The following is a 17,107-nucleotide window of genomic DNA, read 5'->3' as shown; positions in this document are numbered from 1 at the left end:
CAGATGTTCAGTCTAAATTTTCTCTTTTTAAATTTTATCCCAGTACTCCTAGTTATATCCCCCTTTGCCATGCTAAATAATCTTCCTTCCTTCTCGGGGTTTACACCCTTCAAATCTGTGTAGATTTATGTCCCCTTCATCAAATTCTGCTGTTCTTTACATCTCTAAAATTATTTTATTCCTCTCCATATCTAGCGCCTACTAGTGTGGGCTAACACGTTATGTCCCAACTTACTCATTTTATAGCCTTTCAATCCATACAAAAGTATATCTTGCTAGTCACTACGCTTTTTCATCCTTAGATCTATAAATGGTTAAAGTTTGGCAAAAAATTATAAACAACTGAAAGCAAGGTCTTACAATGGAAGGTTTCAGGCAACCTTAACAACAGGCAGCACTACCAGCCTCTAATACTGACTTTGTTTTTCTAATATCTCTAACTCTGCCTTGTCTACACTGCTGCTCTTCTACTTCTACACGCCTTCCCATGGCCACTCTCTACAAAAGAGCCTCTCATGACCATTCCCTGTGTCTTTTTCACCCACTCCAATGTTTGTGACAAAAGAAAACCCACTATCATCTGCATCACCCTCCTGTATGCCTAAAACCTTCCAAAAATGGATGCCAAACTTGCTCCCACTCATTCAAAACACTTCTGAAATCATACCTAATCTGTGAAGCATCTAAACTATCCTCAGCTATGATTTTTTCTAATACAAGGTTCCAAACACTCTGGGGGAGGGAGCTGTTTTGTTTGATCCTGCTCTCCTAGACTAATCCTGCAAACAAGAGCGCTTAACTTTAAGCCCACACATAAACCTTTGCAGCATAGGGACCCTACCATACAGCGGCATGTATGCACTATGACCACCATCACCCTTAAAAATGACACAAAAATACTTAATTATGGGGGGGAGGGGGGGAGGAGCGGAGATAAAGGTCAAAAATCAGTATTTTTCATAGCACAATCTGCAGTGCCATGAATACAATGTGAGCATCTCTGTGATCCAAGGCCATCCCTAGGCACAAAGCCTGACAGCTTGCTGTCCCACTTTCAGCCCCTAAAAAATAAGATCAGCTTGATTAATAAGTCCTGCACGTATTAATGTATTCTTCCTCAAGTGCCTTTTCTGAACAACTGCACTTTGCTTTGTCCATCTTAGACTGACACTTCTTCCTACCTCCCTTGCAAAGGACAGGGAATGTGCCTCACTCTGTTTAAGAGCTATGCAAAATCAAATTCCTGTAAGCCTAGCCATGAGTTATCTATATAAGTCAACAAATATCAATAAGCATTTTCAAAATTCTTATCTATTTAAATTTTCACAGTTGCAGAAAATGATGGAAAGGTCAGACGGGGGGGGGGGGGTCAGATAATAATTACTTAATGACAGCAGACATTAAGTTTTAAAAAATTAAAATTTTATAACCATTAAAACACAAATTGTCAACATCACCTGTCAAAACATACAAAGCAAATATCCTTAAATCAAACTCTAATACCTCTCGAAGCAGCATTTTTCCTACTTTACCTAGTTGTGTATTTCAATCATCACAGATGGAGATTTTTTGTAACCTGTGTATGGTGAAACTGACATTTACCAACATTTACTGATAAAGCTCTAACCCTTCCAAGCCTAGGGTATGGCCTATATGTGTGATTTTTGATTAAGAATCTCCCTTCTTCGTATCTTTAAGGCCCCAAGCTATCCCCACGTCCATAGCCAACAGCCTGTTGCCCCCATCATCTCATCTCCCGCTCCGGCAGCACCCCGAGGCTATCCCCACAGCCAGAGATGAGAGTGCCAGAAGGGACCCTGGTGCACGTCTGATCTGGCCTCCTGCACAACGCAGAGCAGAGGACTCGGCTGAACTCACTCCTCTTCGAACTAGCGACTCTGGGGCCCAGCTTCCACTAGCTCCTGCCGAGAGCAGCCGGGACGCATCTCTGGCATAACAGGGGATCCGTTTACACCAGCCCCGAGGCCGGGGCCACGAGTTCGGGGGCAGGGGCCGCCAGTTTCTCCCCTTACAGCGGGGAGCTGGGGAACAAGGGGCTGCCGGGCCCGTCTCCCCCTTCCCACTGGGGCTCGAGGGGGCTGCTCCCGAGCCTTGCCCGGGCTCCTGGCCCACATGCAGGAGGAGGGAGGAAGCCACCCCCGGGCAGGGCGGGGAGCGGGCAGCCCGGCTCGGCGGGAAGGGAGGCAGGGCCCTGGGTGGGCCTGCACCGGCCCAGCCCCAGGCCCAGGCCCGCCGGCACTCACAGAACTCGGCGATGTAGAAGGACACGGCGTAGTTCTCCTCGCACCACTCCAGGGTGGAGGTGGGCGCGCCCCAGTAGCCGGCCCTGTCGGCGGCGGGAGCCATGGCGCAGCGCTGCCTGCGTGCGACCGCGGCCGGGCCCGGACGCTCACTGCGCGGCGCGGGCCGAAGCGGAGGCGGGAGGCGGCTCCGCCCACAGGCCGGGCCCGGGCGGGGCCGCCGGGCCCAGAGCCCGCCCCGCTCGTTGCCAGGGCGACCGGCTGCGGCCTGCAGCGCGTCCGCGCCGGTCGGGGAGCAGCGACTGTGACCCGCCGGGGCCGGTTCGTGGGCGGCAGCGCGGTTTGGGAGGCCGGGGGCGGGACGGCGGGGAGGTTTGGGGGGCTGGGAGAAGCAGAGGTTTGGGGGGCCGGGGGCGGGACGGGGGGAAGTTTCGGGGGCTGGCAGAAGCAGAGGTTTGGGGGGGCGGGAAGGCGGGGAGGTTTGGGGGGCTGGCAGAAGCAGAGGTTTGGGGGGCTGGCAGAAGCAGAGGTTTGGGGGGGCGGGAAGGGGGGAAGGTTTGGGGGGCTGGCAGAAGCAGAGGTTTGGGGGGGCGGGAAGGCGGGGAGGTTTGGGGGGCTGGCAGAAGCAGAGGTTTGGGGGGCTGGCAGAAGCAGAGGTTTGGGGGGCCGGGGGCGGGAAGGGGGGGAGGTTTGGGGGGCTGGCAGAAGCAGAGGTTTGGGGGGGTGGGGGCGGGAAGGGGGGGAGGTTTGGGGGGCTGGCAGAAGCAGAGGTTTGGGGCTAAGGGAGGGAAGGTTTGGGGGGCTGGCAGAAGCAGAGGTTTAGGGGCTGGGGGCGGGAAGGGGGGAGGTTTGGGGGGCTGGCAGAAGCAGAGGTTTAGGGGCTGGGGGCGGGAAGAGGGGAAGCTTTGGGGGGCTGGCAGAAGGTTTTGGGGGGCTGGGGGCAGGAAGGGGGGAAGATTTGGGGGTCTGGCAGAAGCATTTTGGGGCTTTTCCCTGATTTGCGGTATCACTCCTGCTCACCTTATACAAGTTTTTCCTTTAGTTATTACTGGTTTCAGAGTAGCAGCCGTGTTAGTCTGTATTCGTAAAAAGAAAAGGAGTACTTGTGGCACCTTAGAGACTAACCAGTTTATTTGAGCATGAGCTTTCGTGAGCTACAGCTCACTTCATCGGATGCATAGCATATCGTGGAAACTGCAGAAGACATTATATACACACAGAGACCATGAAACAAAACTTCCTCCCACCCCACTCTCCTGCTGGTAACAGCTTATCTAAAGTGATCATCAAGTAGGGCCATTTCCAGCACAAATCCAGGTTTTCTCACCCTTCCCCCCCCCCCCAACACATACAAACTTACTCTCCTGCTGGTAATAGCCCATCCCTCTTTGAAACCTCTCTTTATAATGCGCATGATAATCAAGGTGGGTCATTTCCAGCACTAATCCAGGTTTTCTCACCCCCCCCTCCAAAAACCACACACACAAACTCACTCTCCTGCTGGCAATAGCTCATCTTACAATGTGCACAGCAATAATCCAAGTTTAACCAGAACGTCTTGGGGGGGGGTTGTAGGAAAAAAAACAAGGGGAGACAGGCTACCTTGCATAATGACTTAGCCACTCCCAGTCTCTATTCAAGCCCAAATTAATAGTATCCAATTTGCAAAAAGTTTGTGTGTTTGGTTTTTGGAGGGGGGGGGTGAGAAAACCTGGATTAGTGCTGGAAATGACCCACCTTGATTATCATGCGCATTATAAAGAGAGGTTTCAAAGAGGGATGGGTATTACCAGCAGGAGAGTAAGTTTGTATGTGTTTGGGGGGTGGGGGGGGAAGGGTGAGAAAACCTGGATTTGTGCTGGAAATGGCCCTACTACTTGATGATCACTTTAGATAAGCTGTTACCAGCAGGAGAGTGGGGTGGGAGGAAGTTTTGTTTCATGGTCTCTGTGTGTATATAATGTCTTCTGCAGTTTCCACGATATGCTATGCATCCGATGAAGTGAGCTGTAGCTCACGAAAGCTCATGCTCAAATAAACTGGTTAGTCTCTAAGGTGCCACAAGTACTCCTTTTCTTTAGTTATTACTGTTTATATTACATTAGCATCCAAAATATACCAACTGATTTGCAAGCACTGAGGAAGCCAATCCCTGCCCCAAAAAGCATATAATCTAAAAAGACATAGCAGGGAAGGGATACAACATACAAGTACAGACCCAGTCCAGCAATGATCTCTATTGGGGTATACCCCAGGGCCAGTGAGGATCCCCATTGATTTCAGTAGGGCTGCATACAGGTATAGGGCTTCATTCACACAGACCTCGTAGGCACATCTTATTATTCATCTTTGTTTCTTTTTCTCTCTTTTTAAGTAAAACACTAATTTCACCTCTCACCTCCTTCTACAATTTAGCTCCATCTTCCCCAGGTTCAGTTCCAGGGATTCCCCTTCTAATATTTGAACCTCTCCCTCCACATAATTGAGCAATTCACTCATAAGCTAAATAAATGAGTAGATGCTTTAAGGTTTGTCTAGGCTAGCTAAACCAAACTTAAACTCAGTCTCTGTTCCTAGAGTAGATGCAAACACATAAGCAGGCACATACCTTGACTCACATGAATAGTAACTATTTGTGTATTTTTCATAGTGGGATAAGCATTTCTTAGGGTCATAAAATGTTTGTGGCTTCAAAACATAATTGCTTCAATGTTAACAATTAAAAGTATTTAGACTTTCAATACATTAATGTTATTGCAAACTTTTATATATACACATGCCAGATTTTTCAAAAATAGACTCCCAGATCTATATTTAGGCACCTAAGGGTGTGATTTTCAAAAACATCTGATTTAGGTGCACCGGCACCATTGACTTCTACCTGCAGACCCTGATGGAGGAGTATAGCCTGGTTGAACCATTTCAGCTTCTTGACTTGTGGAAGTTCAATATATTGGAAGGTGATGTTGACTGCAAATATAGCACAGATTTATCAGTTTTGTTTTTGATTTCATATTGTTCACACAGTAAGGATGTGAATCATAAAAATGTATGGTTGAAAGGGACCTCAAGAAGTCAAGTCCAATACCCTGTGTTGAGGCAGGACAAAGTAAATCTAGACCATCCCTGACACGTGTTTGTCCAACCTGTTCTTAGTGAGGCTCTAGACAGGACTTTTTCAGCATAGATGTGAAACTTAGAAAAAAAAATCTCTGTAAAATCTGAAATTCTGCTTGCAGTTTGGAAACCAATTAAAGAAACAAGTACCGTACAGACCATCTACTTTACAAATTTAATATTAAAATATGGGAAGGATGTAAAGAATCAGCAATATGCCAATAAAAATATCTACTAATAGAGCACAAACCCATCAGCTGCAGACGGGACGGTCACAGGTTTCTGTAAAAGCCGGCCCCTTGACAAGAGCTGCAGTATGTGGTTTTGGCAATGGTTGTGGAAGTGGGTGATAGGTTCATAGGTTTCAATTCCAGGGGTTCTCTGGAACTTGAGCAGCTGTTGGGAATCCCTCTGATATTTATGACCAAGTGATGGCCACAGCTATCAGCATCAGGAGCAGGAGAAAGAAGCCTGCCAAGCGCTGCAATCAATCAAGGAAGGAGGCAATGCTAAGCAGTGGGCCAGAAGCCCCTAAGACAGAGGCACTTACCCATGCACTGGGCTCCATTCTGATCTGTTACACTAGTGTACAACTAGAATAACTACACTGACTTCATTGAAGTCATTCCTGATTTAGAGCAGTGTAAGAACAGAATCAACCCTGTATCCACCACCTTCAGCTCACTCAGATCTTGGCCTAGGTTTCTACTAGTAGTTCATGTCTCCCTCCCCAATTGACCCCTATTGCCTTTGAAGCCACTATCCCTACATCCCTCCAACAGAAGGGGGTTCACTCTACCAACCTTCTCAAAGCAGACATTTTAGGGGTTTGTGGCATGCTGTGCTTCAAAGCTGCACCCTAGAACCCCTGTATTCACCACTGTCATGTAATTATGCTATATTTTGTACAAAGTATGCCTTGTGAGATATTATTTTAAAAGTTTTTATCTGTTGTATATTAATATCCTGTTGGATTGTATGTGAAGTTATGAAGTTTTGCTGTGTGTGTGTTACTGAAATATGTTGTAAGGTTGGGAACACTCACAACAAGCCCTTCAGGTGCAACAAAGGAGGAGCCAGACACACTGATGGCCTGTTAAAGGACTCCATACCCCCAAGATCTATCCCAAGAATCACATACAATGGAGACTTCTCAGAGATAGCACATAGACAATGGAAACTGCTTGACGCATGTCATAGCAAAGCCTCTTTTCAGCAAGCTAAATGAAGCTATAAAAGAGGGGAAGTGACATCATCACTTGGCCTCTCACCCCCCCACAACTCAACACCTGGAAACATATCTGGAGGGGAAAGACTGAACTGGGGAGGTGGTTTCAGGCTGGAAGAGAATTCCAGCCTATGTATGGAAGATCTGTAACTTGCTTGTGTTATCTACCAGGAGGAGACACTGCTTGATTGAAATCCTATCTAGTTTATATAACTCAGATTGTGATTTTACTTTTATTTCTTAGATAGCCAACTTTGATCTGTGCACTTATTAGTTATAATCACTTAAAAATCTATCTGTAGTTAATAAATCTGTTTTATATTTTACTCAAAACAGGGTGTTGTGCTTGAAGTGGTTGGGAAATCTGCTCAGGAACAACAGCTGGTGCATGTCCTCTCTACATTGAGGGAGGGGCGCACTGGGTTATAAATTTACACTGGTCAGGCTTCTGACCAGGGCAAGACAGTACAACTCAGGGGTGCAAAGCTGGGGAGCTGGGGGAAATTGGCTGGAGCCTCTCTATTGTTGGTTCATGAGTGGCTGGCAAAAGCATTCATGTAACTCAGCTGGGTGCATCCCTGCTGGTGGATGTCTTTGTAAGTGCAGTACCTGGAGAGATTTGCAGCTTGTCACAGCATCACAGTATGAGAGGTAAGACAGTGGGCTTAGTGACAGGTTTCAGAGTAACAGCCGTGTTAGTCTGTATTCGCAAAAAGAAAAGGAGTACTTGTGGCACCTTAGAGACTAACCAATTTATTTGAGCATGAGCTTTAGTGAGCTACAGCTCACTTCATCGGATGCATACTGTGGAAACTGCTAGGGCTTAGTGGTACCCTAGTTTTAGGTTGCACCCTGGGAACCCATCACAGGGGGCATTTATCTTTCTCACAGCCAAGTCTGAGCCTAGCAGTTGGGTGCTGTCTTCCTGGGACTACTCTGATACTGGCCGAGAAATATAAAGCTGTCCCCTTGCCTTTCAAATAGGAAGTAAAGGCAGATAACCAGATCCTCAGCATGTATAACTTGGCATAGCTACTATTAACTTCAATAGACCTACGCTGAATTACACCAGCTGAGGATCTGGCCCAGGGGTTGTAAAACCAGAAACACTCTCAAATTAGACTCAGAAAGTGAAGGGAGAGTTTTTTGAAGGCAAAAATGGTAATTATGAGTCAAAATCCCATTGACTTTCAAAGGAAGTTAGGTGCCTGACTGCCCCTTGTGCTTTTGAAAATCTTCCCACAAGTTTAAAAAGCCCCACAATAATTATTTATAATACTTTCCTCAGACGAAAAGCATTTCCAAATGTAAAGCATTAACTTTAATTTATTATTGAAAAAGCAAAACACATTGTAAATTACATCCTATTTTGCATGACACTTTCATACACAGATCTCAATCTGAATACAACTTGCTTGAACTTTGAAGCCATTAAATAATCAATTCTTCTTTGTAACCCTCATTGTTTTTAGTACACAGAGTGAACAATAGGCTTCTGTTGCTAATTTAACACCTGAAAATTTGCATGCTTAACCAAAGGCTATATACTCTAGTGGATTAAGGGCCTAATTCTTCTCTCGTGTACTCAGGCTTTACACTTGTGTAACTCCATTGAATTTAATGGAATTATTTCTAATTTATACCAATGTAATTGAAAGGAGAATTAGGAGAATTAATAGTCAAACTCATGTACAAGCAGGAAGAATTGGAAGTCTTGGCACAGTCAAGGAACTATGATGTGACTGGAATAACAGAGACTTGCAGGGGGGTAACTCACATGACTGGAGCACTGTCATGGATGGGTTTAAACTGTTCAGGAAGGACAGGCAAGGAGAAAAGGTGGAGACGTAGCACTGTATGTAAGGGAGCAGTATGATTGCTCAGAGCTCCAGTATGAAACTGGAGAAAAGCCTGTTGAGAGTCTTTGGGTTAAGTTTAGAGGCGAGAGCAACAAGGGTGATGTTGTGGTGGGTATCTGCTATAGACCAGCAGACCAAGAGGATGAGGTAGATGAGGCTTTCTTTGGACAACAGAAGTTTCCAGATCACAGGTCCTGGTTCTCATGGGGGATTTCAATCACCCGGACATCTGCTGGGAGAGCAATACAGCAGTGCACAGACAATCCAGGAAGTTTTTGGAGAGTGTTGGGGACAGCTTCCTGGTGCAAGCTGGAGGAACCAACTAGGGGCTATGCTCCTCTTGACCTGCTGCTCACAAACAGGGAAGAATTGGTAGGGTAAGTAGAAGTATGTGGCAACCTGGGCAGCAGTGACCACGAGATGGTCGAGTTCCGGATCCTGACAAAGGGAAGAAAGGAGAGCAGAAGATTATGGACCCTGGACTTCAGAAAAGCAGACTTTGACTCCCTCAGGGAACTGATAGACAGGATTCCCTGGGAGGCTAATATGAGGGGGAAAGGAGTCCAGGAGAGCTGGCTGTATTTTAAAGAAGCCTTATTGAGGGCGCAGGAACAAACCATCCCGATGTGCAGAAAGAAGAGCAAATATGGCAGGTGACCATCTTGTCTTAACAGAGAAATCTTCAGTGAGCTTAAACACAAAAAGGAAGCTTACAAGAAGTGGAAACTTGGACAGATGACTAGGGAGGAGTATAAAAATATTGCTCGAGCATGCAGGGATGTAATCAGGAAGGTCAAAACACAACTGGAGTTGCAGCTACCAAGGGATGTGAAGGGTAACAAGAAGGGTTTCTACAGGTATGTTAGCAACAAGAAGGTGGTCAGGGAAAGTGTGGGACCCTTACTGAATGGGGGAGACAACCTAGTGACAGATGATGTGGAAAAAGCTGAAGTACTCAATGTGATGGGTTCCCTCCCTTAGGATGGCACCTGATGTGCTGAGATATCACTGAGCCCGCCTGTTATGCGAGCCTGGGCACCCTTTTTACCTGTCTTGCTGAGCCAAGCTGTTAAGCCTCCTCCAGCACACACAGGCAGGGCCACACCCAACTGCAGAACAGAACAGACACTGAGAAGGCTCATCTTGCCCCAGCATTCAGGTATCCCACCTCCCTTGGAGTGCAGACCCAAAGGTATATTATGAAATCTGCCTCCGCCCTCAATGTGGAGGAAGATATACACAACTTCTTGCCCCCCCCCCCCCAGTCAGAAATTACAGAAACTGGGTTTAATTATAAACAAAACAAAGTTTAACAACTATAAAAGGCAGATTTTAAGTGGTACAAGGGGTAGCAAACAGAACAAAGAAGATTACTAAGCAAATAAAACCAAACACGCAAACTAGGCTTGTTTCACTAAAGAAATTGCTTACAAACAGTCATTTCTCACCCAAGATATTGCTGCAGGCAGATTACAGACAGTCTTGAAAGGCAGATACACTGGTCTCCAGCTTAAAACCTCAGTTATTACTCCTCATAAGCTGGACACCCTTCCAGTTTGGGTTCAACCCTTCTCCCCTCAGTTCAGTTCTTGCTTCCAGGTGTTTTTTCAGTTTCTCTTTGGGTGGGGAGGCAGAGGAGAACCATGATGATGTCACTCCCCTGCCTGATATAGCTCTTGAGTAAGGCGGAAACCCTTTGTCTTCTAGTGGAAAACCACTGGCATTCCAAAAGGGGAGGAGGGGTATCCAGTACCTGGTAACTCGGACCCATGTCTTCATGGCTGTGGCAGCCATTGCTTGTAGGCTGTCTCCAGCATCCATAGGAAGACTAAGCTCCTTCACAGTCCATTGTCTCCGCTAATGGTCCATAACCCCAGTTTGTCTTTTCCATTGTTGTTCCATTCTATCGTTGTACCTGAAGGGCTAGTTGGGGGTGACACTTGAAATACAGATATAGAGTTAATAGTCCTAACTTCAGATACAGAAATGATGCAGGTGTACAAATTGGATAATCACATTCAGTAAATCCTAACCTTTCCAATGATATCTCACACGAGCCATCTTGCATAAAGTATATCTCAGTTATGTCATATTAATATCATAAGCATATTTTCATGAATAATATGGAGTGAAACGTCACACCTTCCCCTTGAGATTACTGCCAGAGGGGTGGTCTCTGACCAATGGGGAGGCAGTATACCTAAAATCCCTTTTTGGCTTTGGTTATACAGCCTCCAAGTGTTGCCAAACACTGCAAAGTTATCCATAGGTGCTTTTGCAATGTTCTGGGTTTCTGTTTCCAGGTTGCCTGAAAACATTGTGGTGTGTAGCACTGTGTACATAATGCAGATGTCAATATCTTTTAAAGTGTAAGTGTCTTGGCATTTAGCCATCAATGCCATGAGGCGGCGTGTCTCAGTTTCCCCTTCCACACAGCAGTCTAGATTGGTTATGCTTTCCCTGCTGTGCCAATCTCTAAGCCTGTCTACAGGTACTAATTGAGAGGCAGTATTCTCATAGGATTTTCTTGTTCCCACTCCTAGTCTGTACCAAAGATTTTTCCAAAAAAGCATGCACCCACCGGCGCCAACAGAAGTTGGAGCCTATGCTTCCTGGCAGCCAGCAATCTGGACAGACTTCCTACTGTCAGGCAAAACGCTCCCATCCCCCTTGAAGAAAAGCCTGTCTGTAGCCTCTGGGTAAGAGCTGGCCTCAAGCACACCCACCCTTGTCAGCAGACAGTGTTCCACTGCTGTAGAGGAATTAAAGAGACACTCTCCAATTTCCCCAGCAGTTTCTGTGACTTCACTTTTTCCCGATGGATTGGATAAATGGACTATAAGGTGGATAGAAAGCTGGCTAGATTGTCGGGCTCAATGAGTAGTGATCAACGGCTCGATGTCTAGTTGGCAGCTGGTATCAAGCGGAGTGCCCCAGGGGTCATTCCCGGGGGCTGGTTTTGTTCAACATCTTCATTAATGATCTGGATGATGGGATGGATTGCACCCTCAGCAAGTTCACGGATGACACTAAGATGGGGGGAGAAGTAGATGTGCTGGAGGGTAGGTCTAGGGTAGAATGACCTAGACAAATTGGAGGAGTGGGTCAAAAGAAATCTGATGAGGTTCAACAAGGACAAGTGCGGAGTCCTGCACTTAGAATGGAAGAATCCCATGCGCTGCTACAGGCTGAGGACCGACTGGCTAAGCGGCAGTTCTGCAGAAAAGGACCTGGGAATTACAGCGGATGAGAAGCTGGATATGAGTCAACAGTGTGTCCTTGTTGTCAAGAAGGCTAACGGCATATTGGACTGCATTAGTAGGAGTGTTGCCAACAGATCGAGGGAAGTGATTATTCCCCTCTATTCGGCACTGATGAGGCCACATCTAGAGTACTGTGTCCAGTTTTGGGCCCCCCACTACAGAAAGGATGTGGATAAATTGGACAGAATCCAGCGGAGGGCAATGAAAATGATTAGGGGGCTGGAGCACATGACCTATGAGGAGAGGCGGAGGGCACTGGGCTTATTTAGTCTGCAGAGGAGAAGAGTAAGGGGGGGATCTGATAGCAGCCTTCAGTTATCTGAAGGGGGGTTCCAAAGAGGATGGAGCTAGGCTGTTCTCAGTGGTGGCAGACGACAGAAGAAGGAGCAATGGTCTTAAGTTGCAGTGGGGGAGGTCTAGGTTGGATATTAGGAAACACTATTTCACTAGGAGGGTGGTGAAGCACTGGAATGGGTTACCTAGGGAGGTGGTGGAATCTCCATCCTTAGAGGTTTTTAAGGCCCTGCTTGACAAAGCCCTGGCTGGGATGATTTAGTTGGGGTTGGTCCTGCTTTGAGCAGGGGGTTGAACTAGATGACTTCCTGAAGTCTATTCCAAACCTAATCTTTTATGAAGAGCTCTGAATTGGAAAGCAGAGAACCCATTTAGCTCAGTATCTTGTTTAATTCAACCATTTAAATTATTTACCCTTTTCTAATATGGCTGTTTTATATATTGACCTAAACCTTGTCCCACTGAAATCCTAGAGAATGTTGCTATTGAATTCAATTGGACCAGGGTTTAGTGTTACATCAGGTGTAGCATATAATAAATGTTTCACTTATGATTCCAAGCCACACCTACTCCCATAGGAATGTTGAATATGGCTGTGCGGTTCCTCACATTTTAGATATCAGCAGGTTGTAAGATAAAGGCTGAAATTGTCAGTCTTTTAGGCCAGGTCTACACTAGGAGCACTTTGCCAGTTTAGCTACATTGGTATACTAGGCTAGCAGAGTGCTTCCAGTATGGACACAGCTTATGCCAGCACCAGTAGAGCTTATTCCAGTTTCCCCTCCTCCCCCCGCACCCCAGCAAAATAAGATATACTGGCAAAAGCACAGTTTTGCTGGTGTAACTGTCTACTCTATGGGCTTTTGTTAGCATAGCAGTGTTGATCACAGAGCCTACTTCATCACATGTCTGACCAACATAGCTTGCTCACAACAGTTTGCAGTATTGACCTGATCTTAGAAATGAAATCCCAATATGCTTTACTGTTCTGCTGCTGAGCAGTGAGCCTCTGTTTGGGGGTCAATCATCCTATGGTGGCATTCTCAATACCCAAGCAAACTGTATGATGTGGATAACTACAGGACTCTCGAACTCAATTCCCCCTTGGTTCAGGAGAGTTCTGCTTTGTTAACTTTCTGAACAGGCTACAAAGCCCATCTCTGTTTTAGGGCGCCTGGTGAATAGAATGTGCTTAGAAATATAAAGCCAGATTCTCCCCTGTTTTAAGGCCATTTGTACAGCTGGGAAGGGGATGATTTTCCCATTGGAGGGGGATCCTCTGGTGTTGTAGAGCTCCTACTCCAACCCACTCCCAGAGGCTGGCGTTAGGGACATGGCTGGGGGAAAGACGACATAACAGGGGTTCTCTTATACCCAGCTGACCCCTGGCTGTTGCAGTAGCCACTGGGAGCCATTGGCAACCAGTAGCTAGAGCAATAAGTCATATAATATTGTGGAATCACTGTGAAAGCATCTAGAACAATGGATAGGCACTTGTTACCAATCAAAATAAATAAGTAAGGTTCACCTTAACTGGCTTTCTTTCCTTTCTGAAATTGATCCACTCCAGCGTCATGACAATGTTGGCAATTCTCACCAACTATTCCAGCCAGCAAGAATATTTTCAGCATTGCAGCAAAACCTTTCAAAGGTGCTGGGTGGGCTGATCTTCTGCTAAGGCTCTACTTAAGTAGCCAGAATTTCTACCCCTAGTTACTCTAGTGACACAAAATTGTCTCATCCAAAGCAATGAAATTATGAACACCACCACTAGCATAACTGATCCTCCCTCCTCAATCTTCTACCCCCTCATCTGTCTCATCTATGCATGTGTGTAGTTTCTAATGCACCTGTCCCCAATGTGTTTAAGTGTCATTTTAGGTTACTGATATTTTGTGCTGCGTAAGCAGGGTTAGCAAGGGAATGGCTGCCACAGCTGAGACACTGAACAGGCAGGGGGACACATCAGATTACCAAGTGTGTAAGTGGATCACCCACCTATGTGCAAGGAGCCCGAAGGCAGAATTCTGGTTGCAAAATATTGTGATGAGACCATTTTCTATCTATCTGAGATAAACTACTAAGGTTGGTTAAGAGGTGCCCACCAGTGAAAATCTGCGCTCTTTCCACTTTGTCAATACCGTTCAGGGCTTGTCTCATAATAAATTCTTATATATGTTGAAAGGCTTGGGGATAAATTAAAATACACCTTTGTCTCACACCCAGCCCAGTGTAAAACCACTCGCTGTCATCTACTGCTGTTCACATTGTGCTGTGGTCTGATGGTGGTGGTAGAAACAAGGAGTTCAATGAGATGTTTAGGAATCCTTATGTTTGCCAGGATCCTCCAAAGATAGTCACAGTCAGATAGTATCAGATGCTTTTGAATAGTCAATAAATCAATAGGTGATTGTACACACTGCATTTTTCAGTGATGTGATGAATAGTCACAGTTTGATTATGTTTGGCCTGGCCCTGTCTGAAACCAACTTGTGGTGGTAGTTCTGCATCTATCCTTTACTTCATATGATCCAGGATTGTGTACAATTTTGCTCACAGATGATATCCAGGAGATGACACAATAGTTACTACATCTTGTTATATCTCCCGCCTTTGGTAAGGGCAGAAAGATTACCTTTATCCAGTCGTCTGGTCAATTTCTAGTCATCCGTACATGGTTGCAAATTTTCCACATGAGATCAATACCACAGTCACCAAATCACTTTTAACAATTCTGCTGGTATGTTTTCTACCCCTGGTGCTTTCCCAGACTTCATTTTCATAATAGCATATACCATTTCCTCTTACAGGATTGATGGATCTGACTCCGTACTCTCGTTTCTGTCATACTGTGCTCTAAGTGGCTCTGAGTCATGCAGATAAGCATAGTAATCTCGCCATCTGTGTTCAATATCATCATAGTCAGTGAGAACTCTGCCATCGTAATCTTTCATTATATCTGATTGCAGAGAAAACTTTTCAGTAAGAAATCTGACCGCTGTAAACCTAACTTGTGTTATTGCTCTTTATAATTCTCAAATTTCACACATTTGCCTTTATATAGTTGCTTGTCTCATCTAGTCTGCCTTTGAATCGGTCTACTCGGTTCCTTGTATTCCCTCTTACATTCTTCAGTCTCCAAGCCACTCTCTTTCACTATGCATCATTTTTTCACCAGATCAAACACCTTCTCGATAAACAATAAACCTCCTGAGGTCCCTTCCAACCCTGATATTCTATGATTCTATGACATTAAAGAAGATCCTGAGTATCCCAGTGGTGCTGTTAGTTAGGTGGGAATCCTCTATCCACCCCTCTGCTGGAGTCCCTTTATTCCTAAAGGAATTTAAAATTGGCAGTGCCTCCACCTGACTGGCATCTGTACACACTCCGTGGTGTGCCTTGGGAACCTCCAGCAATAAACCCATTCTAATAATAAATAATAATAATATAATCTGTGGCATGGGTGTAACTCAAATACCAATTATAAATAATATACATCCAATATGCTTAAATTAGAGTTAACACACCTTTACTTAACAACTTCAAAAATCAGAGTATAACTGTCTAAGATTATATGTCACTATTAATTTAAATCCACAGGGGGCAGTTAAATAAAATCAATTAACAAATATAGGATACAGTAATAAATGAAACCTATGTAACTGGCATTTACACTGCCACCATTTACCCCACCCCGCAGTGCACACTCCTCTGGATTTCAGAGTCCGAGACGCTTGCCTGCGTGGGCGCGCTGGATGACCTGCAGCTGGAGTCAGCGCTCTGTTGGGTCTGTGTATCAGTCCAGCCAAGGCAACAAGCTGCACAACCCCTCTGATGACTGGAGCCGGCTCCACCAAATGCCAGCAGCTCTGGGCCCTGGTTCGGTGGGAAGATCACTCTGCCTCTCCTCAGACTCAGTCTCTCTGCTGTGCCCCTTCCCTTGCAAGCACTTTCCCAAACCAGCGTGGGGGTAACTGCAGGCCCAGCTCAGTCAGCTCCAGGCACAGCAACAGTCTCTGCTCTGACTCAGTGAAGCCACCAACAGCCTCTGAGGCTCCCTGCTCAATCAAAGCCCCCCGCAGGCTCTCGGCAGCAGCTTCTGGCTTCCTAGCAGCAGCGCCTGGTCTGGACAGAGCTCCACAGCTCCAATCTCACTCCTTTCCCCAAAACGCAGTCCCCCGCCGGCTCTCCCTGCACCAGGACATCTCTACCTCTTTCCCCAAGGCACCATGGGAGTTGTGGTCTCTAAGGCTAGATTACATCACACAGGCTTTTCCCCGGCACACTCTCAATAAAGTTGAGAGGCCCCTCTAGTAAAGGGTGCCTACACTATCCCTACATTTTCTGCAGATGCTGCAGGAAGAAAAGCAGCATTTGCTGTACATGTGGACAGCACATAGCACTGCTCCGCTGTCACTCCGAATTTTATGGGGGTGGGTGGAACAGAGAGCGAATAATTGTTTAAATGAAAAGACTCCTTCATGGATTCACATTAAAAAACAGAATTTGGATGGCTCAGGGGATGGGTAATTGGATACAGAGACTCTCACCTTTAGGTTAGGGGTTCAAATTCAAGTCTAAGTCTCCAGCAACTGAAAAGTGAGATGAAACGAGCAAGTGTTCTCAGTCCTGTTCCTATTGCTGCTAACAGGTGGGACTGAACTTTTCTCTAGGGCTATGCTATAAATCGGCTGCTGAGCTATACTTTACCATAGGACTTGGAGAATTATCCAATACCTGTTTGGTTATACAGGCACAGGCTGATGCCTCATCTCAGATCAGGTCATGGCTGGCTTTATGTAGGAGCACTCGGGCTGTGACTGGTATGTAGAGTAAGAAAACACCAGCCTCAATGGGCTCTGGTTCAGATCTGCCTCTTTCTACAACTTCTTCTCATTCCTGCCCCTCCAAAGAAAGCAGCTACCAGTCTGAACCTCCAGTTCATGCTGTAAAGCAGAACCAGCCCACTGGGCAGAGGGCTAAGCAGCAACTCTAGTGTGTTCTGAGGATTAACTGGTTAATTTTTGTAACATGGAGCTCATCAGATCAAAGGTGCTATGTGTTACCACATGTCCAATTTCA

At 46.0% G+C, this 17,107-nt stretch overlaps 1 protein-coding gene across 2 annotated transcripts in view; it reads right to left on the bottom strand.

Annotated features, from left to right (window-relative positions):
• Positions 1-2,474, bottom strand: part of ACER3 (alkaline ceramidase 3) — a 78,169-nt gene extending 75,695 nt beyond the window's left edge. The window contains exon 1 of one of the 2 annotated variants that reach the window (XM_037884488.2): positions 2,265-2,474. In XM_037884488.2, coding sequence (XP_037740416.1) covers positions 2,265-2,367 — 103 coding nt within the window. In that variant the 5' untranslated portion in view covers positions 2,368-2,474. Of the gene's footprint in view, positions 1-1,532; positions 1,552-2,264 lie in introns of those variants that run through there. The other variant, XM_043527855.1, reaches the window with a different exon arrangement.
• Positions 2,475-17,107: the final 14,633 nt, after the last annotated feature.

The sequence above is a fragment of the Chelonia mydas genome, chromosome 1, assembly GCF_015237465.2.
Source record: "Chelonia mydas isolate rCheMyd1 chromosome 1, rCheMyd1.pri.v2, whole genome shotgun sequence".
In the NCBI taxonomy this organism is placed as follows: Eukaryota; Metazoa; Chordata; order Testudines; family Cheloniidae; genus Chelonia; species Chelonia mydas.
The sequence above is the reverse complement of the archived record's forward strand: the minus strand, read 5'-3'. Positions and strand labels throughout refer to the sequence as shown.